The sequence below is a fragment of the Sinohyriopsis cumingii genome, chromosome 2, assembly GCF_028554795.1.
Source record: "Sinohyriopsis cumingii isolate HCF-2022 chromosome 2, ASM2855479v2, whole genome shotgun sequence".
Lineage (NCBI taxonomy): Eukaryota > Metazoa > Mollusca > Bivalvia > Unionida > Unionidae > Sinohyriopsis > Sinohyriopsis cumingii.
The window spans coordinates 85,471,613-85,496,957 of record NC_142962.1 but is presented as its reverse complement, the minus strand read 5'-3'; the positions used below and the strand labels follow the sequence as shown (position 1 = coordinate 85,496,957).

Genomic DNA, 25,345 nt, shown 5'->3' with positions numbered 1-25,345 from the left:
ATGTGAAATAAAAAGAAATAATGAAGTAAGTATGTGAAACCTTACTACCTATTGTGATTCAGAATATTGTGGGGAATACATGTATCTACATAATCCTTTTCATATTTATTGATGTAATAAAAAGCCAATCTGCAATTTATTTACTGCTCCAAAATTTATATTCTGCATGGAATATTAGGTTACTATGACCCAACTGTAATTATAACTTTCAATTCTTTTCAAAAAGGAAAACATTATGATCATCACAAAATAATGGAGCAAAATTTTGATTCATATCAACTGCCACATTATAGACACTGGCCAATGATAATTTATAAACTTAATGTACGTATTTTTTTTATCAGCGCCATCATTAAGATTAAATTTTCTTTCTAAAATTAGTATTTTAATAACCATTTCTATCAGCTTGCAACAATGACATAATGTAACGTTCAAAAAGAAAGAGAACATAACATTTGTTTGCATCTTGTATTTTTCTTAACATTTGTTTATTTTTTAAGTAAAATTTGTGCGTTTAATAATCCCAAATATTAGGCACTCTTGTTTCCTGTAAATATGTAAGACTCCTCAATGCATAGTTTAAAAGTTCAAAGGTTCATCTTTTACATTTCTCATATTCTAATACTATCCTCAACATTGTGGTCAAAGATGAAAACATGAGAAAAAAAATCTCTCCTTGAGATAAAATTTCAAGAATTTTAGTGAAACAGGAATAACTAATTTATGAAGACTCCTTCAATCCTTGCACATCATGGTACTGTCTACCTTCTAGTTAGAAGTCTTTCTGTCAGGTCCATTGTTTCATTTGGATTTGTGATGTATGGGACAAAGTTCATTGAGGCATCAGACCTGTACTGTTTACTGAGATCTTCCGCTGTCAGTTTATTGACAATAATACTCTGACCTTCCTCCAGACCTGAAGATAGATATTTGTAGCTTTGATATAGAGAAACAGGTAAAAATGCCTAGAACACAACAGCATCAATAACCTTTTGAAGGGGATGCTGCAAGAAATAAAAATGATGAGTAATGCAGTAATAAACATTAATGCCAAAATTTAACTATTTCAAGATAAGTATAAATATGTAATGACTTATTATTAATTGAAAAATCTGGAATTGTGTTTTCCTAATTGTTTAAATACTCTATAGCCAATAATCATGCCAAAAAAGAGGAGTGAAAATGTATTTATCAAAAGCTATAAAAAAATGATTGACCCAGGGTCTGTACTACTCATCTTTACAGTTCCTCACACCCATTAGTTTGTATCATGGTGTATCAGTGCATGATACCTTTAGAACAAAATTTGTAAAGTCTAGACTTAAATTAAGACAAAAGAAATACAAGCAACAACTGACTTTACTACGATCCTCTAAGACATATTCAAGTGCTTGATGCAATAAAACTTCAAGTTCCAACTTTACAGAAATGCCTGTCAAACAGGTGTTACATATTTTTGTGATAGTATGTCAGCATGCTGTAAATTAATAATTTTTACAAACATCAGAGTAGAATAAAAAGCTGTTTTGGTGTGAAATTCTAAAGTACTGTTTTCTGAAAAATGATGTTTTATAATAATTGATCATGGAAGAATAATACTAAAGCAGCAGCAAATCTGGAACCAAAAATGACACACTTCTAGGTACATTTCATAATTAGGTACACCACTCCCTTGACAACTCACGCCCTGATAACTCAAAAACCCACTTATAACATGGTGTCAGGCGTGGATCCCATTTTTTAAACCCAAAAATACCCCAAAAAATTATCCCTAATTGTTGAACTTTGATGTATCGCTCGTTTTATCATTGAAAATGGTAAATAAGAACTGAAAATTTTAATCAACACTATGAAATATCAAATTTAAAAATAACTCATACAATATTTTACATTTTCTTTCCAAACGACATTCCTAGTACACCACAATTAACGATATGTAAGGAAATTTTGATCAATGAAAATGTCATTTACGCTGAGTGGAGGCGGTACTTTAAGAAATAAATACAAATTAAATAATTTTTGTATCAATGGAAATTTGTGTTCTGGTTCCGTCTTTTAGTTCCTTTTAAGTGTAATAATCATAAGTACAATGTGTCCTCTTGTAATTAAATGTAAAATGCGTCAGTCTACTGTAACAGCTATGTCCACGAGCATTTCTCTGAGAACCTAATTAAGTATCAACCGTGTTTTGATAACTGACTTGCGGAAGTACTTTATTGTTGACTGAATTATAAGCTGGCCTCCTTTATATTATCATGTTAATTACGTCTTTAGAATAAAAAAAGGAGGTGGAATAAAAGAAATGTTAAAAGGCACAAAAATCGGACTAACTTAAAATCTAGCAGCCTCGGTCGTATGTCGGGTGAACTCACTTCATTGGATCAATCGAACACTAATAAATGTTATTGTATATGTAACAGAAACTACCTTAAATTAACCAACTCTTTCATAACTGTGATCAAAGATAACAAGGCAGCAAAGCAATAAGAATACTTCATAAAATAAAGAGCTTGATTTCACAGATACAGACCATTGTGGGCAAGTGGGTTTCAGAGAATTCTTGAACTGGCATGTAGAGATATCCTCAGGGATGATAAGAAATTTCATTACTATTTCCAATAAAATCACGACATTAACACTGTACTAAATGAACAATAAAAAATTGAGTTTCCATGTAGATGTGTCACGAAATAAATGTCGCGTGTTTTAAAAAAAGAGAAGGAATCTTGTTTGGTGGTGTATCAACAGTTAGTCTAGTTCCCAAATTGTGGACTACCGATTTGGCAAGATACTATTAAATACCACTATGGGAACCAGACTCATCAAGAAAACAAAAAAGCAGTGACATAATACACAGATTTTTTGCATACACGTGAAGGTTGTTCAAACCAGTTGGAACGATCTTTCATATGTTGGATATTTTGAGAAAAAAATGTTATTTTAACAGAATAATGATACAACTTCATTAGGAAAAGCGCATTATTAAAAATTATTATCGACGTGATTGTAAAATGAGAATTCAGTCATTAAACAGTACAGTTCCCTAACGCCGCGTCCCCCGCCATGTTTTTTTTATGTCAAAGCAATTTTGTTCAATTTTTGGAGGTCCTTCGGTAAATCGTACCTCATTTTAAGTGCAGTCTATGTTTGTGGACCCCATTGTGCACGAGTTATCGAGGGAGAGGTGTATATCAAAACTTTTTCTTTTCTTTTCACAACAATAATTTTTGCTGATGATGACCATTTGAAGTGCTTAGACATTGGTGGACCTTATTTTAATACTTTATCGAGTAGCAACTGATTTATTTTATTAAGTTCATGTAAAGTCAACAGTAACACAAAGCAACAAAGAATGTGCATATATATGTGTATGTGTGTTTGTGCATGTGTGAGTGTGTGTACCAATTTAATGTGTCTACCTCAAGTATTTTATGTTTTTATGTTTAATAATGCTTTTCAAGGATTTCATAAAATAAAGTTCAAAAATGTACTCTGCTGATGAATTTGCTGTAATTGTCTGAAGTCTAATTTGTTCATCTAGATAATAATATAAATAAGCATACCAAATTTCATTTGTATACTTCATGTGAATTTTTGGTTTAATTATGCTTACAATGTTTTTGTACAAAATATCCAAGATGAAACATTTAAAAATTGGCATGACAAAATTTTAAATGCCTACAAATCTAATAAGGTCATCTACATATTGATGAAAATATGTTATATCAAGTTTCAGTGTTTTCTTCCTGAGGTAATTTTGGCTTAAATGCGCTTACAAGGTTTTTGCAAACAAAAAAATGTGCAAACATGTCTTTGGAATGACTCACAATATCTAAGTATTAAATCTGGTCTGGTTTGGAAGAATAGTTTTTGAGTTATCTTCCTTAAAAGAAAGTATGATGGATGGGCAGATAGATGACAAATGGACAGTACACAACCAATGTGTCTCCGTCTGTGATGGGGTATGGAAACATAACAATATTATGGGACCATACCTGCTGGTGTTCTAATTTTCATTACAGTAAGATCTCTTTTTCGCTTCCCAACTGTTGCTCCTTCTATCTCTGTCTCCACAGTTTCTCCTTTGTGTGATACTAACATCTTTGATCCAGGTGATGTGACAACTACTGAACTGACAGCCTTCACTGTACAGAGGGTAGCTTCATTACACAGCCGTATGGAAACAAACTGGGTCCGTCCTGGTTCCATGTTGTACACATTGTATTTATCCCCCTGGTATCTGGTGTCATTAGGTTCTACTGCAAGGGGTCGAAGTTCTGAGATACGCCTCACCCGGACATTGTCTATAAGCAGGTAGCCATCTTTTATCTTTACTTCTCCGGATGTATTGTAGCCAACCCAGGTGCATGGGAAAATGTCATCAAGCACATCTTTAGAACTTCCAACACAATAATCTGGCAAGCAAATGAAGTTTGCATTAAACACCTAAAAGACTGACAGAACAAATTCCACACCCATGCAAGCATCAAAATCTTTCTCTTAAAAATCAATAAATTTATGCACTTCCCAATGAAAGTTTATAATACTGCAGTTATTTTAATGTAAGCAGTTTATTTTAGTCCATGCTGGGAGCCCCTGTGTTAAGAAAAACTGTCAATTCTAGAGGTGACAGCTTTGGAGCAGTTTCAGCTTTTAGAGACCAACAAGTGACATTTGTACATAACAAAAATGATAACCAGGGTTTATTCTAGGACATCTGACAAGAAATTTCTCAAATATTGTGCAAAGAAATCAAGTGAATGTGTGAAAAGATTGCATCATATTTACAAGCCCTATTTTTACTTTTTCATAAAATCACTCCTATATTACATTTGTTTTTATTTATCTTTGTTTCATTTCACAGTATCACCATCCTACATCATGTGCATTTGGACTACTTAGGGTCTTTCTGTATTTCTAGACCTCAGCTGAATGTATCTATTTATTGAAATGTTTACAAAAAAACAAACAAAGATGATCCGATACGAAAACCAGCTAAGATAAATAGCTGCTTTTTAAATATCTATGGTGTAAAATACATTGTTTTCACAAAACACTGCTTAAAGCAAAATTATATGCAAAACTTTACTTTGAAACAAATGTATTTTTCAAGATGGTAAACCAATTTCTGCCCATAAATCTGCATTAAAGAATATTTGACAAAAAATGTAGTGTACCAATGACACTAAAATGGTAGCTATTTATCACAGCTGAGTTTCTTGCTTCACACTTTAACTAACTGCTGTGACTAGGCAAAATGAGTTGAAGTATTTGATTATGTAGTATGATAAGATTGCTTCATTTGTGGAGGGAATAAAAGAGACAAATCTGAACACCCTCCCAACAAAAAACTGTTCATTTTGAAGCAGAGAAAAGTATACCATTACCATATCTCCTGACACTTGGATCAGGACTGACAGTCCAGGATCCTCCAATGGATGTAGGATCCTCTGATTTCTTGGCTGTTGGGGGATCTACTGGCTCTGAAAAGTTCTCAGCACCAACAACTTCTGCTGAGACTAAATTTGCATCAGGAGCTAACAGCAGAACTGTAACACCTATGAAAATAAACTTCAATGAAAAAAATGTTTTCTCCAAACAACAGTTTACAAATCTTATGAATCAATTAAAATTATTTTAAAATCTCTTTATGAAATGGTGAAAAGGGCTGATATGTGTTTTAAACTAAACAATGAAGCTTTACTTTTCATTTGCATCTTTCAGATGATTACTAGCTCTGCATGACTACTGTCAACTAACATGATTATATCATTAACCCCTGGAGGTTTTTGCTTTTTTCGTCTGAAATGCAAGTAGGAAACACATTTTGTGGGCTATTTCTGAATACATCCTAATACATCAACTTACAAGTGATTTCCCATTAACCTAATGCCTAGTTGTGTTAGAAACATCATTTTTCGTTGGCTATTTCACTCTCACATGAGAAGAACGGTAACAGTTGGAGGTTTTGTGTGTGTTTTGTTTTGGCTTAATGGACCCATTATTTTCGTATCAAGACCACTCTTTATTCCAAATGCCCATCTTATCCTACTTTTACAAAGTTTCATCTGTCTGTGTGCAGTTCAGACCAGTCTGCCTTTGATCTGATACTAAAAGGTCTAAAATCTGGACACAAAATTGTATTCCAACCATGGGCAAATTTTGGGTGGGAAAAAAATCAGGTCCAAAATATTAGGTTTTCCCTCTGTATTCTGTACTGCAACTAGAACTTCCAGATTATGTGATATCATTGTAGAGCTACATCTGTCTACCTTTCTATAATACCATCCACTTTAGTGTATCATACATGACAGTGATGCTACAGAACTTGGCAGTGGGCTTCTACCTCCAGCTAGGTAAATGCGGTGACAGAGGTTACTGAGGTAAAGTAGGCTTGGAAAATATGCATTTACAAACATGACAAAAGAATTAGTGGGGGATATATTTTCAAACACTTCTGTAAGAGTCTCTGTCAGGAAAATATATGTATGGGGTTTAATGACACATCAGGAAAACACTGGCAATATGCTGCTGATTAAAAAGTAAGTTCTAAAATTATAGAAAGAACCAGCTCAAAAAACTTAAGAAAGATAAACCCTTATAACTAAATGTAAACATGTAGTCTGACAGGATAAAAGGAAAAAAACTTTAATTTGTTTTAAGTCTATAAGAACCAAAAGATAAGAAATCCTTAAAACAGAGTTAAAATAATTGTATAGCATTCTCTTAAAAATGTCTTCTTTGGGAGGAAGCTAATTTTTTACTGATGTAATACTTACCTTTTGCTACTGCATAGCTAGTACATTTTCAGAAGCAAAATATCCAAACAAATGATGGAAATTCAGTCCTCCCATTAATGTAAACCAGAATCTTCCAGAATAATGGGTCAGCCCTACTTGAGAGCTCCATACATCTTGGGCATGTGTGAAAAGCCCTCTTCATGTATTTGAGAAGGACATCAGTGTGGGGAGATTGGCAATCTGACAATAGCAACAGTCAAGTATTATGTATTAAAATTAATTTTACCTCCCCACCACATTATAATATTAGTAATACCTTATTTGTCACTATGGCATAGCTGAATTTGTCAGTTTGGTTAAGGTCTGATGATCCTGAAACTGAATGAAACAACACAAGGAATACTCACCATCACTAAAGCACAAGAAACTACTTCAGGATGGATTCCACACTGGCTACTCTGAGCAACAATGACTGGGCTCAGTGAGAAAATGTCTTTGCTTTGATGAACTAATGAGAAAGGTAAAAGGCGAAAGTAGTATAAGAGTGCCAAAATGCAGCTTCCTCCAAAGATAAAGGAGTTAGATAGGCCCATGAAGCAGCAATGGTATAAAACTCATGGGCTTTGATTTTCATGAAAGACAGGTCCATATCATTAAGGGACTGGTAAGCTCTCTTCATAGTTAATGCAATCCACCTAGACTGGCTGAAGCTAAAAGTCTGATGAACCTATAATGGGTAGGAAAAGATGTTTCCCTCCCTATAGAGGCTGCCAAATAAAACCATTGAGCCCGAACTGGACATAAAAGTCTATTACAGACATTCCCTGTATAAATAAGGCTGAAACTGTGGATCTCATTTGGGAGTGGAGAGACAGAAGGAAGCCTTCTTTTGCTTAAAAAAATCCCCTGGTTGGCAAAGGAGACAATTTGACCAATAATTTCCACTGAACCTGATACAGTCCTGCTCTAAAGATAGGGCATGGAACTTACTCCTTTGTCTCACAGATGATAAGGCAAGCAAGAAAACTGTCTTCACGGTAAGGTTCTCAAAGAAGCTTCACCCAAAGGTTTATTGAGGGTCTATTTAGAAACCAAAAGACACAAGAGATTCCACTGAAGCATTTGAGAGTGAGACACTGGTCTCTGCAATTCATAATATCTAGTCAGGTCTGCTACATGAGAATCCATCCTGATGGCAGGGCCTTTTGAACATTTTAGTGTGTTAGGAATGACTTCTCGATATCCCTTAATAGTAGAAACCAAGCACTGCTTGTCTTAGAAATGGAAGAAAAGAAAATTTACCACTGTGCTCAAAGCTACTACATCAATCACAAAAGATTATTTAGTTCGCACCTTATACCTTAGAGGCTGATCTTGGCTTTAAAACATTTCATGTGGAGAGATCATTTGAGATGAGTCAAGCATGAAGGTGGATAATCTGTGGGCTGTTGAGGAGAGAGACCATGTGCTGTGACAGAAGGTCCCTCCTATGAGATAAGGTCCTGGGATGGTCAGCCAACAGGTCAAGAAGATTGTTTAACCAAAATTGCTGGGGCCACAGAGAGGCAAACCATATGAGCTGAGCTTTGGAATGTCTAACTTTGTGTGGGACCTAAGGGATCATCTCGAAGTGTGGTAAAGCATAAGTGAACAGATGATTCCAGATCAGGCTGATAATATCCACTGACCAGGCCATCTGGTTGTGGACTGGGTAAACATAACAGGGGAGATTGTTGTTCAGTTGGTGGCAAACAAGTCCAGCAATGATTTTACCTAAGAACAGTGAGTCTGTGGATTGGTGGGAAACCATTCCATAAGAACTATTTTCCCTTTCCTTGACAGACTTCCAAAATGTTCTTTCTGCTGGGAATGTGGCATACTTTAAGAAATATTCTTTTTGAAGCTGTCCAGCAAAGGTTTCAAACCTCCATGCAGAGAGAAAGTGCTTGTGTGCCCTCTTGTATCCTGAGCCATGGTACCATCAATGTTTTGTCTGAACAGACCATCATACATAAATCTCTTATTTGTTTGACACACCCCTGAAGGCTTAAAAATACTGCCAAACAAATGTCCCCAGCAGAGAGAGAATCTTGTCTGTTTTGCCCAGAGGGGCATGGATGAACACTCTATCTGTGTTAAAATTCAACCCCATGTAGACAAAGACATGAGATGGATTTAGTTCCAATTTATCTCAGTTTGATAGAAGAGCAACAGTAAGACTGGTCTAGTCTGAGAGACTCTGGACAGTCAATGTGCTACAACCAATCATTTTAATATTGGAGGACTGGGATAGCAGTGATCTTAAATTGGCTGCAACTATTCCCATGGCCCTGGCAAAAGCTTTGGGTGCAAAGAACATGCCAAACATTAAGCTAAAAAATTGGAAGACCTCCCCATCCAAACAAAATCTGAGGTACTTCCTGTTTGGAGGAAAGGTAGGGATGTGAAGGTACACATCTTGAAGATCTATGGATGCTGCCCAATTGCAATGTCTTATCGCATCCTGACTGAGACCATTGTCTTCATCCCAAATGGTGTCTCCAGTAGAAATCTGTTTAGGGGCTAAAGGGGGATAATTAGATGAGACTTTCCCCTTTCTTGGGAATCTTGATAACTTGGGAATTGAGGGCCAGGGATAGGTCTTTTAAACCTCTCTTAACTGCACCCTCCTGTAGAAGCAATGGACCTCTTCCATTAACTAGACCAGATTTAACTGCAGGATGTACTGGGGGACCTTACCAAAAGAGTGAGATCCCAGGACCCAAGCCAGACACCACCTCTTACAGAAAGGATCCAATCATCAACCATTATGCCCAACAAAACTTGTAAAATGAGGTTTTGTCTGGCACCAATGGGAACCAAGGGAAGAGGTATGGTCTGCAGGGGAGAAAGCAAGTCCCTAGGGCAGTTCAACCTATCCTAAAGGGAAGAGAGGAAGGCAGAGTGAACATCTTCCATGGGCCTTTGTGGCATTTCATTCTTGGGCTTACATGCTGAGGGGGAGCTGTGGAAAGGGGTTGCTGCTTTGACTGGACCTGCTTTAAAGAAATTAGCCAATGGGTACTAAAAGCAGTCAGGATGAATCCACTTCTTCAAAGAGCTAGAAGTAGATGCAAGATACTGGTGTTGATGGTTTCCCAAATCATGAGTAGCCACATAGGGGATTAGCCTGTATAAGAGTGTCTTGGCCACCAGGGGATTAGCCTGTATAAGAGTGTCTTGGCCACCAGGAGGAGCCCATAAAAGTTTTTTGACTGAGCTCTAGTAAGACCTTGAAAGTGTCCAATGCCACACTCTGAAGGTAGGGGTACCCCATTAGCCTGATTTGTGTCACACTTGTTGGCTTCCATGAGGACAGAAAAGACATCTTCATATTGCACTCTCTCCAGTGAGACAAGACTATGTGACCTAGTGTCTCTCTGCTCAGGAGGGTGTTGGTGGGAGGCCCATCCACCTTTTCTGTCTCATATTTTGTATCTGTGACCTATCAAAAGAATGACCAGTCACATGACCTACAAATGATCGTGTGTGATCTGTAATTGTTGGAAAACTTCAACTTAGTGGGCATCATGGAATATTCCAACCAAATCAAACATTTATTCAATATAAATTGACACTGATGCAAGTTGTACATAATGATCCTCTTTTTCATACCCTATCTCCACCCATCCACCTATATGTATGTAAAAACCCATCACCACTATCCAGAATGTTGTCAGGAATGCATTACCCATGTTTACTTTGTTTCATTTTAATAACAATCTATCATTTAAAAAGTTGCTCAGCCTTGCATACTAACAAATATATCCTGATCCCTCACTTTTCTTAAAAGAAAGAATCATGCTCATCATTATCACACATCAATGCTTAAAGACCTAGGAGAGCAGGCAAAGAAATTTGATTGCTCTTGGAACTTTTGGCCATGTTCAGAATGCATTATTATTGGATATAATTTTAACAACTATCACTAAAGATTGGTTATGTCAACAAGGCAGATGACTTCACAGTCTATACATACTACAAATTTCATTCATTTCATGCAGTATTCAACATCTGTAACAATTTTGCCTAACTTTAGTACAGAATAATTTGCTATATTCACATTTGTCATGTTATCTAGACATTTAACACTGCTACAGTACGAGCCTGATATGTTTAAGAGGTGTATAAAATACATTCATTTCCTATCTTTAGAAAAGTTGACCAGTGTAGTTAGCCCAGCCTGATATGTTTAAGAGGTGTATAAAATACATTCATTTCCTACCTTTAGAAAAGTTGACCAGTGTAGTTAGCCCAGCCTGATATGTTTAAGAGGTGTATAAAATACATTCATTTCCTACCTTTAGAAAAGTTGACCAGTGTAGTTAGCCCAGCCTATGTATAAGAGGTGTATAAAATACATTCATTTCCTATCTTTAGAAAAGTTGACCAGTGTAGTTAGTCCAGCCTGATATGTAGAATAGGTGTATTAAATTCATTTCCTACCTTTAGAAAAGTTGACCAGTGTAGTTAGTCTAGCCTGATTTTGGCACCTCACACTGACATAATATGTGGTATTATGCTGTAGTATCCCCTCCAGGCTTGAGTTTATGCCCAGTGATGTTGTTCCTGTGGAGATGAAAGGCTGAATCTCCTGGCCCCCAACAGTAGTTCCAATAGCCCATTCATAATTCTGAAGTGAAAAAAAATGTATGTATCAAATTTAAAATAAAAAAAAATCTTACCAAATTAAAGTCACCTGAACATAAGACAAAATATCCATTCAATGAAAATTATCTCACAAAGTAAACAGTTTTGCAAATTGTTTTGGATCTTTATGGCTCAACATACAGTAGAATAGTGACTGAAGGACATGGAGAGAATGGTTCGGATAATTGGGAGCATTGACTAACAATATTCATCATATGCATCAGTGTAGGATAGGAAGAGTCAGAAATTTGCATCAGACATAGGGCTTTGCCAAGGATATTGATGCAAAATTTTGATCCTGATTTATACATTTTCCTACCCTGAACTGACACAGAATGAATTTTCTTTTCCATTTCTGACAAAAAAAAATGAAGATCAAAGTAGAAAATGATTTATTATGAATATTGATATAACATTCAAAGATCAAAGCATACATTGAAAATTTCCATACCTTAAGACATGAGCACACAAAAATAGGTATATACTGAATTATTTTGTGTAAACTTTAAATGTTTAAAAAGTTTAGCTTTAAAAAACAGAGGTTAAAATGGCAGCATCCAAATTGTGTCATGCTGATAGCTTGCACAATGATACAAATGTGAATGGGGCCCCGAGTGGCCGAGTGGTCTAAAGCACTCACTGTTACGGATCACTGCCATCACGTCTGTCTGCGTCGGTTCGAGTCTCGGATTCAGCTAATGTGGTTATGTGAGAAAGCTTGCCAGTAGCTTCTTGTGGGTCAGTGGTTCTTTCCAGGGTTTTTCCGGGTTCTTCCTCCACCATTAATACTGGCTGCCATGTATAGCCTATCTTGTGCTGAAAAATGGTGTTAAACCATGCAACAACAACAACAACAAATGTGAACAGGTAAAAAATAAAGTCCACTCTTATCTACAAGATTGATCAAGGCAGGCAAAATGTAATAAAACAGTCCTTGATTCAACTCTGATCAAGAACTTTTTGACCCCCTAAAAAATAATAATGAAAATAAAAAAATTCAAAAAATCAATGTTTACATAAAACTTTCATAAAACTCAAAACTGCACTCAAGAAGCCATACATGAATCTCAGTCAAATGATATGAAATAGACTGTTTGTGGGAAACTTTACCTTCAACAACTGCTCTTCTTTTAATGCAAATGTGCTGTGTTAATGTTCATCATGATTATTGTGAAACAATGTTAAAGTGGTGGTGGTAATCAAGAAGTGTTTGCTATTTTGTGTGCAGTCAAAATTGTGCACAAGTCAGGATAAAAGATCATGTCTGTGAGATAGGAAAGAGTTATCCTGCAATGGTGTTCCACAATGGAAAACATGATCATACACCTATTGGGATGTGAGAAAACAGTCTGTACTTGTTCATATTGTAATATCAAGGATGGCAAAAACTGTTCATTCAAAAAAACAAAAAATTTGGATCATCAAGGCTCTACCATCATGCAACCCCTTTAGATGGAATCCAATGTCTCAGATGTATTTAGGATCTTTGTAGAGCTTTACGTTTTGACAAATAAGCTATGTGTTTCACTCAGATAAATAAAGTCTTCAAGTTTGGTTACCAAAAACTAGTTTTCACTGTAAATTAAACCTTAAATTAAAAGCTTGTTTTTACAAAATTTCTCACCTGAATTTCACTTTCTTTATCCTCACACAGCCATACTGATTTAACTGTGTCTTTGGATTTCTGGAACTCTACTGGAGTAAAGTCCCCTTGTGCTACATCAATATACAGCATGATATCTGGATCAAATGTAGGTGGTGTGACATCCACATAGAATCCATCAGAGGAAGATGTGTCATACAGGCCTGACCCAAGCACAGCTTTGACTGAATAAAAAAAATTGAACTATTCAGGAATAAAATATGGATTTCAGGAAGATCACTATTGCTAAATTCAGTTGTACAGCTGGATTTTTGTATCTATAGAGCAAATCTAATCCCTCTTCTACCAATCCAAAGAATCACAACTTTTCAAAACTTACATTTAAATAACTGAACACCTATTAGTCTCGAGTTTATTAAAATTTTAGTCAACCCAGTGATGTTTGCAGTCTGATCCTTTAACCAGGATTTGCAACTGTTCTCATCCACAGCAAGCAATATGCAAAGATAATAAAATCAAGTTGCAGTTCAATTATGAGTGATGGATATAATTTTTTGTTTCTTCCAAGCAACCAAAACCATCTCCTACTGACTTGTTGCCAAAACAGTGGTCTCTATATTGCTGAGGATATTACCTACAGATTTCCATATTTCACTACCTGCCGCCACCTCCCCTGTGCCTGAACCATGGTTACATTGATGTGATCAGTTAGGAAGCAAATTTTAGAGAAGAAAAACAACCATAGTACCTGACAGAGCCATTGTAGTATGGATTGATCAGACTTGGTGAATGCCAATTAAATTTGTAGAATTTTCTATAAATGTGGATAAAACAAATTCCTTTCCTAGAACATAGAAGAAACATAAATGTTTTTATATCTGACTGATGACAATTTCTCCTGGTGTTGTATACTCATTTATATGCTAATGTAAATTTTATTCATGCAGAGTAGGGGGTCATATGCGTTAGATACAAACAAATTGATAAATCTAGGGGTAATCTTAGAAACTCTAGGTGTCTGCAGTGCACAAAAATACTGCCAAAGTACATACCAAAATATTGTTGTTTTCATGTCACTATTCCCATTCAGACATATGTATATGGTATGCATTATGGTTATCTGTTTCATGACAATATTCATTACAAAGTACTTGTATTTATTTGGATCATAATGGTTTGAAAATATTACAGTAAATTAAATACTACCCACTGTAAAATGAAGTATCTGTCAATGTTGTTTACCATTGATGATTACCAGCAAGTATATTGTATCCATTTTCATGCAAGTCCCAGCAACCTGCATTTGTGTTATAGTTTTGTTTTGCTGTATAAATGCTGTGTTTGATGTAAATTTTTATCTAATTTCTATTTTATTTTTCATATGTAAGATATAATTCCCAAGTGATATTTCACAAGTTTTCTGCCAGTGCATGTGGCCTGATAAGCCTTGGCTGGTAAGGGCAGCGCTGACAATGATTTCAAGATGACAATTCTTTTCATCGAGCTGCAAATTTAATACATGTACTACTTTAGTGCCGAGAAGAGTTCTACATCTATCAGTAAATTTTTCACCTTAATTCCTGAGCTTGTAAAGGCTGCACTGTCTTTATTATCCCACCTGATGACCCCTAAACTGAGCGATGAGTTAAATGCATACTCAGTTCCAATGAACATACAGTGCTTATTTGAACTGCCCGTAATCAATTGAAACATTTTAAGTTTCAGCCTTTAATAGATTTTTCAAACTTTATGATCATAGTGTTACTCACAGAGCTCAAGCTCAGTCTCTACCTAAACACCTCTATAATAATAATAATAATAATAATAATGACCTTATTTAAAGAGGGTAACACAATTAGCTAAAAACTAATCTACCTTGAGGCCCTCATACAAACCCACACCAAAACTGCCTACCCTTCTGCACATGAGATTCTCACGTGAGATCTAACTCAGGTTAGTCTCATGTGCAATTTAACATGCAAATTAGGTTAGAACTCACGTGAGCAAATAGATTTTAATAAGAAAATCACATGTGCAGGAATTGTTAACAAGAGCAATATCTTGCTCACGTGAACCACACCTTGCTCACATGAGCCACACCTCGCTCATGTGAGCAAGATCTGCTCACGTGAGCAACATATTGCTCATGTGAGCCACACCTTGCTCACGTGAGCAAGATTTTGCTCACATCAGCAAAAACAACAAAAAACAACTATAGTATTTAGTTTTTATTGAATACAAAAATTAAACAGAGTAAGATCAATATTCAAATCCCGTAATCATAAGCATATAATTTGAGTTCGATTAGTGATCTTTTAATAAGGTAAGACAACTAGAGTATGTATGTATGTATGTACCTGTTATATTAATACATCACATTTATTCTAAAAACTTTAAGGTCATAATGAAAGATACTGCTGGAAATTTGCTTCACATGAAGACAATTCTTCACTGTTCCAGAAAATTCAAAGCAAACAAAACATGTAATTGACATTCCTGCTTCTGAATTTCATTATTTGCCAGTCTGCAACAATATTTTCACTTGGAGATTGTTCTCTTTGAATCAATGCACTTCCTGTTGACCACTGAATTTAAGTTAGCAGGCTCAGTTTTGAACTGTTGAAAAAAGAAACCTGAAATGGAAATGAAAAAGTTGGTAGAAGTTTGTTTTTTTCTGATCACAGCATTTGAGACATTCTGTAAGGTGGATTTTTGAAGATTTGTTTTACAAGGTAAAGGCAAAATACATAATTGTAGTTTGGATTAGATGGCACTTTATCACACTGTGAAAAAAGGAGCCAACTGTTTTCCAAAGGACACACTTACGCAGCCAACCCAGTCTGAAAATTCATCCTTTGGACTATGAGTCAAATTACTCTACCAATAGAATTACCATAGTTCAGTAGCAAACATATAAACTGCACTGTTGATGAGATACCTGCAAGTCACACTGCATATTCCAAATTTGACTACTACTGGATAAAGATGCTAATGTGTACCCGGGCATTCTCCCATTGATAATAACCTGGGTAATAAAACGAACAATTGGGTACCCGTTAAAAAAAAAGTGTTCACAGGGGCTCATATGGTTGCTTACAATTTACTTGTCAATACAATCCTTTCTCAAGTGACCTATTTAAGAATCAACCCTGATATTTCAAGCCTAACCATCCTAAAATTCATGCCTGTCCATGGTTCATGTGCCAATTTTCTCATGACTTAAAACACTTGTTTTCAGAACCTGGTGACATTATCTAGGTCAAATAAAATTAAGCACAATATGAATGTCTGGTTTAACATGGCTACTGTAACATGTACTTCTTATACCATGTTAGGACAAAAAATGAATGAAATGGACAACTATACAGACTGAAATATAAAGATAAAAAAAGTTTGCTACTTAATAACAGTTTTGAAAAAACAGGTTCTTGAATGTGAAACCGTTTGCCCTAGATTCATTCTATTATGATACTACACACATAGCAGTCCAGCTTAAATAGAAAATAAATGGCACCAGATATCATTTTTTTAAAAGAAGAAAAAACAACAAAAATAACCAGGGATGTATCAATGCAACTGCTGGATGTTATGTAACTGAAAAATGTTGGAGAAAAAATAGTTTGTTAAACTTAAAAACATGTTGCACTGGAACGTCGTATAGGGATGAACCATGGCAGGTTGAGGATAATACAACAATCAACATTTATGGACTTTATGACAATTCGCGAAAGTTACTGTAGGCATGTACACTAGTCAAAATGAATGTTATGCACAAATAATTTATCAATTTCTTTTGTGTCTATTCTCATCTATACTAGTAATCCACACGAGTTCAGCTGATTTGTGACAAAAATTATAACTCCATATACATTTTTCATACAGTTTTCTGTAATAATGGCGTGTAATTTATACTCTTGTTGTGCTCAGATTATGATTTTTGCCACTTATTAGTAATAATTATGCTTACAGCTCATTTTGGGGTTGGAACATGTGAACCTACAACAAAGCAGTTCAGCTTCACATTTAATACAATTTCCTTTTGATTGTATACTCTGGTAACCAACTGTTAGGAATGATGGGTACACATTAGAAATTTGCAAAAAAATTGACATCTCTACCTCTGGAACAGTCCTCTGAAAGATTTCTCCAAAACTTTTGGGATACATTTTTCCAAAATATGTACATTTGCAATATACAAAGAAATTCAAAATCTGGTTTCCAACTTATATATTTAAAAAAACAAATGTATTGGGGGTCAAACTTTAGAGTCTGAAATGCATATGTTATCATGTGTATTACATCAAAAGATTTGAAGCGTCTTATACATACCCTTTACTGGAGTCGGAATTTCCTCTAGCATGGCAATGGGGTTTTGTCTGACTTCTTCCTGTTGCTGTCAATGTTTTGCACTTCTTTCAAATGATTGCTACCTTTGTTGTGTTGATTAAATTTTGTGACCTTCATGAAGTTTAATCTGTAAAAAGAAAAAAATTAGTATAATTGATCATTTTATTTATCTATGCATAACAGAAAGAATGCACTGAAATGAGAAAACGATTTGGTTGGCAAGAGTCCTAGTGTATATAAGTGTTAAGAAAAGCTGTAATCCTTATCCAATTAAATCTCTATTTTAAATTTACCAATCAAAATATTTGACAGACAGGGCAAATGTCTTTTAGGAATAAAATCATGAATTAAGCTACTGCATTTGGTTCTCAATCGTGTATGCTTATCTTGATCCACCCAATCAGCAATAAAATAATACGAAGAACATTTACGTTTGTACAAATTGTTTCAATTGGTAACGCAAGTGCTCCTCACTGAGCGCCCGCATTATTATTGGGGGTGGGGGTAAGAGCCAGACATGGTTGCACAGTTTAATTGCGGAAGGCTTAACTATTCGATGACAGTGTGGTGTAGATATCATTTTTAGAAACAGGAGGTTGAATTATTATCTTTAAAATCTGAAACAAACCCTTGGCTCAATTTTAAACGACCATGCGAATTTATGCTTATGCTTATAATGTCGATGATTCAGGCTATCCACTTTGATCATTCTATATGCGAAATTGTAAAAAGAAATCAGTAAAAGTAACTTACCTCTTTCTCGGCAATGAACAAGTCTTTCATAATCCTTGAATCTTGCCTAACAGCACGTCGACGTCTTCTGTTTCGTACTGGACATTAACAACCGTACCGACGTGGATATCTTAAAATGTTGGTGTTGGTTTCTATATTTTAATAATGTCCACACTCTTGCTGTCAGAATGTTTTAAGAGTAAACATGTTGCAGGAGAATATTGAATAACTTTCTCCATAAACAGCGTGGCCCTTGCTAAGAGAACATGGCCCGCGCGTAAATTTCTGTCTGTTCGGTTTAAAAGTGCTATTCTACATGTACACTGTAGGCCAACATCCAGCATCTGTTGAGTTCATCTGAGGCGCCATAAAGGGTAAATTATTAGTAAACATGTTGTTGTACGCATAGGTGCTTGTATCATTGATTACAATATAAAAATCAGTCATACATGTAGTACAAAAATAATACTTTTATTATTTTATACTACTGTATGACTGACATTGAAATTGTAAGCAATGATGCGAACCCTTCTGGTTTTACACTCCTGTGTACACATGTACTCGGGTATTTTTTAATGTTATTTTTACATATTAAATAAATGCTATTTTATTATCTGATGTTTCATAAAAACTGAGCTATAAGTGAATTCATATCATTAATAAGTTAATTAATATAGACCTAGTTAATTTTGATGTTTTTACACTAGCTTGTGCCGAGCCATACCCCACAGGACACTCTAATGGTTCTAACAAGCCGATTCTTCCACCGTGTACTCTGATAACCTGGGTCACAGAAAAGTTAACAGAAACGTCAGTGATTTGTTTTGTGATTATTTCAATAGGAAACTTCTTTTATAAACTTTGAAATAACATGATTACAACATTTAAAAGGCTGCAAATAAGCAAAAGTTTCTATTGCCAAGAATATACACGTGTAAAACAGTGTGAAACAGCTACACAACCAAACACGACTGGATTAGGCAGTTAGTTTCTTATGGATTTATTAAATTTTATGTACAGTACATGTTGTTGTTTTTTTTTTTAATGATAATGTACACATGCATAGGAAACGTGGTTGGGGTGAAACCTGGATAATAATTTGTCTAATACGTAACCCGTTCGACTGTTCAGTCGGCATTTGAATTTTAGCGGACACTAGACAAAATATTTAATGTTACCCCGCGTATTTCTTTGATGCCAGACATTCAACGTCGGTGGACAATGTTTTATTAAACACGTTAATATTATTAATCCTTTATGGTTTCTGCGTGGATTAAACATAGGCCGTTTTATAGAATATGGGGAAGGGGGGCGTCAAGCGTACGTATGCGGGGGGGGGGGCGTAAAAAAAAGTATGCATTCGTAAGTACGCGGTAAGGGGGGGGGGTAAAAAAAAAAAGCATGCATTCGTACGGGGTGGGGTGGGGTGGGTCAAGCTTTGCCAGACTTTTGCGTACGTACTAAATGGAAGACCCCTAAGCCGAATTACACAATTCAGTAAGTATAAGATTGTATTGACTTTTGTGCGAACGTTAGGCATGGAAGAAAACGACGTAGTTTATGTAATTCTCCAATTTTTATGGAAAATAACTTGAGAGTTTATTAGGCCAAAAGGACTGTGCATCAGTGTTTATTTTTTTCCAGATATGAGGTTATGTACTTATTTTACAATTTGATTGTGGGGTGTTTGAAGTTTGTGAATAAAGGAGTTGCATCATATGTTTATGGTACATAGGATTCATTTTAGGGCAAAAGTTTTATTTCCTTTTTATATTTGTAAACTGTGAATTTTGGGGAGAGAAACATTTCACCTTTTTACAGCTGTTAAAGTTTAATGGGTAGTCTGGTTATACAAGACCTTAATTCTGAATTGTTTCGTTTTATAAACAGTGAAATGAACCTTAATATGTTCAAATACAAGGAGCCTGTTGGGTCAATATAAGATTAAAACTCACTGTGAGAAAATAAGCTGAAAATGTTTTAAAATTTAAAAATTACAACAAAGTAACAGCAAGTGCAAAATAGAAATAATGTCTATTTGACAATAATGGAGATGCTTGACATTCAACATGCACAAAATATTTAAGTCCAAATTGCTCATGTGATAACTCACATGAGAAAATCCAACTTTGAATAAATTTGAAAAAAGTGTTTAATCAGAATCAAAGTCCAAGTTTCTCACGTGATAACTCACGTGAGAAATTAGAACTCTGTCTTATTTTCAAACATTGTTGTATGTAATGGAAAAGAATGTTTTCTAAGTTCTACTTTCTCATGTGAAAATTTAGATTCTCACGTGAGCAAAATCTGCTCACGTGAGAATCAGGTTAGTTTTTCCTTGGCTCACAAGATCTAACAAACTGCACACATGAGCCTGCAAAATCTACCCAATTTGCATACATTTCTAACAAGGTTCTCATGTGCAGCTTATGAGCAGCTCATGTGAACTGGTGAGATTTTTCTGTACGGGAAGGAATTTATTTATTTAAGCTGCATCTCTGAAGCCACTGGATATATTGGGTTTCGAAGAAGGAAATAGAGTGGGCATTTCTAATCTCAGCTGGAATACTATTCCAGAGCAGAGTTCCAGAGTATTGGAAACTTTTTTTAAATAACTCCTTATTTGGTTTGGGAATTTTATACTGTTTGGTAGACATGGATCGCAGGTGGGGAGTATTACCAGGTAGCCTATACTGGAATAGTGATTGTAAATATTCAGGAGCACTATTCTGAGATATCCTGTACATTAATTTGGCTTTTCTCAAACAGATTCGGTCTTTAATAGGTAATATTTTTAACCTACCAGCTAAACTTTCCTTGCTTTCTTTCTGGATTGATATTAGCCCAAATGCTCTTTTTTGAAGATGTGCCAGCTTTGCTATGTTTTTGTCATTTGAATTACCCCATACTGTACTACAGTAGTCCAAATAGGGTTGTATGTAACTGTTATAAAATAGTTTCCTGTGCCTTTCAGGGAGAAAATGTCTTATCCTACTGAGAAGCCATAAACTTGAATTGACTTTTTTACTGGTATGTTTGATATGTTCAGTCCATGATAGGTTATTATCTACCAGAACACCAAGTAGCCTATCATGACAGACTATTTGCAGATTTGTATCCTTCCATGTCAGATATAGTTCATCACTATCAAGATTTGTCCTTCTTTGCCGTGTTGAGATAAGTAATATTTTAGTTTTACCAGTATTTACCACCATGCCATTACATGTGCACCAGTTTTCCAGTTTGTTTAGTGCATTCTGTAAAGAAATTTCGAGCTCATGCTTTGTGTTTTGGATGTCTGACAATGTTGTGTCATCTGCATAGAGATCTGTAGATGATATTGAGTCTCTTAGTAAAAGTGGTAGGTCATTAATAAATAAAATGAATAGTAGTGGACCTAGAATTGAGCCTTGTGGTACTCCATATCTAATTGTTTCAGGTTCAGACAGAACATTATTTATGTAAACATGTTGTGTTCTCTCATTTAAGTATGAAGTAAACCATCTAATTGTTCTTTCATCACACTGGTAGATTTTCAGTTTCTTCAAAGGATTTCATGATCCACCATGTCAAAAGCTTTCCTGAAATCTACAAATACAGTTCCTATTATTCTACCTTGGTCAAGTGCTTGAAGCCATTTATCAGTTAGGGAGATCAAGGCAGTCTCACAGGAATGGTTCTGTCTAAAGCCTGATTGATTAGGGTGTAACAGCAAGTGTTTGGTTAAATATGACATGAATGAGTCATGGACATGTTTTTCAATCAATTTTGACAAGTTTGGTAGTATTGAAATTGGTCGGTAGTTATCAGCATCATCCTTAGAACCAGATTTGTGAATAGGAGTTACTTTTGCAGTTTTCCATATTTTGGGGACAGATGAGATTGCAATACTTAAATTAATTATGAATGTTATGCTATCTACAATAGCAAAGGCAGAAGATTTAATGAGTCGTGGACCAATCTGATCAAGTCCTGTAGCTTTCTTGGTATCAAGTTCACTGAGACATTTTTTAACAAAGTTTTTTGACACTGGTGGGATAGAGAAACATACCTCCTTTGAGATTTTACTGCTGCAGAACTTTTTCAGTTCATTAAAGTTGTTTTCTATCACTGGCTCTTTTAACTTTGTGGTAATGTTGATGAAAAAATCATTGAAAACATTTGCAATGTCAGTTTCATCAGTGACTATGGTGTCATTTACCAGAAGTGAGTGAATTTTATTTGTCTGTTTTTGTGCGTTCCTCCAGTGAGTTCATTGAAGACTTTCCAAATGGAGTTTGTGTTGCTCTTTTTGTTTTCAAGCAATGATTGATAATAAGTTTTTTTAGCTTTTTTGATCATACTTGTTATTTTATTTCTCCATACTTTATATTGTGCATGGTTTTCCATAGCCTTGAATTTGTCTCGTGTTTTCATAACATCTAGGATTTCAGTAGTAAGCCAATTAGGTTGAATATCAGTCTTTACTCGATGTACTTTCATTGGTGCATGCTTAGATACTACATCCATAAATAAGTCAGTCCACACCCTCATGGCTTCATCTATGTCATCCAAATTTTGGATCATACTCCATGGAACTTTATATAGGTCATTGAGAAATTGTTCTTCATTAAAAGTTTTGAACGATCTGTAAGTGATCGTTTTATGTGTATTTTTCTTATTTTTCTTGCATTTAACCTTTCTTGACAAAAAAGTAGGATAGTGGTCACTAAGACCAACATTTGGTACATTAACACAAGCCACATTGTCTGGTAGGTTAATATAAATGTGATCAATAAGAGTGCTTGATTTTTCTGTTACCCTTGTAGGCTCATTTACCAGCTGGTCTAGGCCTAATGATTCAATAAATTCCATCCAGTTGTTCCTTATTTGAGTATTGAGAAGGTCCTTATTTATATCTCCGAGTATATATGTTTCTTTCTCCTGTGCTAGAACATTTTCTATTTGTTTCAAAAAGTTATCATTCCAAAATGCTTTGGAGGAAGGTGGTCTATAAATGAAACCAGCTAGGAAAGATTTTGCATTATTTTGAAAAATTTCCACCCAGATACTCTCAATTTCATGTGACTCCAAGTCAAGTCGCCTTTTCACATTTACATCTTCCCTAATGTATACAACAAGACCCCCCCCCGCTGTCTCTCTGTCCCTACGAAATGGTTTCTTGTAGCTTTGACAGTGAAATAGATCATCATTGTGGTTAGCATTTAATTTGGTTTCAGTGAGTCCTAAAACATGTATATTATTTTCCGTGGAAGACAACATTAACTTAATCTGGTCTATCTTTCCCACTATACCTTGTACATTTAAGTGACCTATGTTAAAACCTTTTGTATTTAGTTTCATATCAATTACATGTATGTCATCATGCAATGGGGTACTCACTGAGATTGTCTCCATACTGCTTTTATCATTCTGACATCCTATTTCTATATTTAAATGTTCATATATATTAGCATCTTCAAAGTCACATACAAACCCTGAAAATCCATTTACATTTGCATCTACAATAGTGTCCATTGAATAGTTAGAGTCAAGAGTCCCACTGGGTACATTTAGTTTTTTTGTAAATGAAGCGTTGGCATTCTCCTCTTTGCCAGCTTCCTAATATGTATACATTGATGGACAAAGTCTTTGTTTGTGTCCATATTTATGGCATCTAAAACACTCGATCTGTTTGCCATGATGGCATACCTGTGTCATGTGCCCAGTTTCTCCACAGTTAAGACAACACTCTTCATTAAAGTGCTTGAAAATAGGGGCATACATGTTAATATTTCTCAGTAGCTGAGAGGTTCCTTTTCTGCTTAGATGAATTTTGTCTCTGTGGTAGAGACTAAGGTTGACATCCTGATTCTGAATGAAGAAAGATTTGTATTGTGGAATGTACTGTAGGTTGAAATCTTCACATAAGTCAATTATCAGATAATTTATTTCTTTGGCCTTGGTGTCCACACGAGGAGGTAGTCCCGATATCATTAATTTACATGTATTTGGGCTGCAATATCTAGCAGCATACAATAAACTTTCAAAATCTGTTTTGAGTTGATTTAGTGACCTTCCCTCACAGGCATCATTTCCACCTACTAAAATAATAATTTGTTTGTATTTGGTTAGGTCACTGTTCATTATTCTGTCAGTGATGTTGTTGATTTTTGCACCTCTTAAAGTCTGTACATCTGTTTTAAAAAGTCTCCTTGGTATTATACTTTTCAAAATTGAGGAGCCAATTATTAGAGTTCTATCTTTTCTGGCTTGTGATGTCGTGTGTTGGACTCGGGATTGTATTTCAGACACATATCTTGGAGGAAGGGGTGCTGAAATTGGTGTTTCAGTTGTGTGAACTACTGTTGTTGATTCTGACACATTTGTCTGAGCACTGGGAAATGCAGTTGTTGGTGAAGGTAACAGACTTGTTTGAACTGCGGGCCATGGATGTACACTTATTGCTGTTGCAGGTGTGTCACATGACTGAGAGGGGGATACTGTTGTCTGCAATGCAGGATTACTTTGGGCATCAGTTTTTATTTGCATGGTCATTTTACATTTTCTTTTGGCTGGTACTGGGATTGTCTGTGTCTGAGCATCTGATACTGTTGATATTTGGGAGTCTGTCTGAATTGCTGTTTCACATGAGGTTACTTGCTCATTAACCTTTCCCTGTGCTGATTTAATAGCATGTAACTGTAGTTTTAATTCTTCGATTTGGGTCTCCAATTTCCTAATTGTTTTTTGATGTACACACATGAAGAAATCATTAAGGCTTAAGCCATCACTGCTGTGGTCATGATTTATGGAGCGTGTAATTGCCTGACACTCTGGAGGGGTGTTAATTTTATTGCCTGAGTCATTTAGGTCAAAGACTTTAGGAACTGTTTCATGTTTGGTACTACATCTAGTTACTGGTGTAGATGTCAGCATATAAATGCCTTTAGCATGGGTATTCTCATCCTGTCTACATTTACAGATAATATGATCTAACCATGTGAGACTGTTCAGCCCCTGTATATGTAAGACACATGTTGTTTTATACAATGTAGCTGTCACAGTGTTTTTCTCTTGTGTTCTGTAGATAATACCATTTTGTACACTTGAACTGCATGAAGTCATGCAAGGTTCTGAATCCAATATCTGTTTTACAAACTCAAACTTTTGTGGATCTATATTCACAGTGATACTGTATTTATTATGTTTGACCCTCAAGAATTCTGGAGTGTCAGCCATAATGGATAATTCC

At 35.4% G+C, this 25,345-nt stretch overlaps 1 protein-coding gene and 1 long non-coding RNA gene across 2 annotated transcripts in view; both read right to left on the bottom strand.

The window, feature by feature from the left end:
• Positions 1–25,345, bottom strand: part of LOC149805308 (uncharacterized) — a 471,406-nt gene that overhangs the window by 39,969 nt on the left and 406,092 nt on the right. The window contains exons 104-108 of the mRNA XM_089934018.1: positions 13,054–13,256; positions 11,226–11,412; positions 5,388–5,558; positions 3,996–4,415; positions 766–916 (exon numbers count right to left, since the gene is read on the bottom strand). Coding sequence (XP_089790144.1) covers positions 766–916; positions 3,996–4,415; positions 5,388–5,558; positions 11,226–11,412; positions 13,054–13,256 — 1,132 coding nt within the window. The remainder of the gene's footprint in view (positions 1–765; positions 917–3,995; positions 4,416–5,387; positions 5,559–11,225; positions 11,413–13,053; positions 13,257–25,345) is intronic.
• LOC149805309 (uncharacterized) lies at positions 13,264–18,534 on the bottom strand. The gene is made up of 3 exons (XR_016418581.1): positions 18,133–18,534; positions 17,362–17,506; positions 13,264–15,665 (listed from the first exon to the last, which is right to left on the bottom strand). It is a non-coding gene; the product is annotated as an uncharacterized LOC149805309 (long non-coding RNA).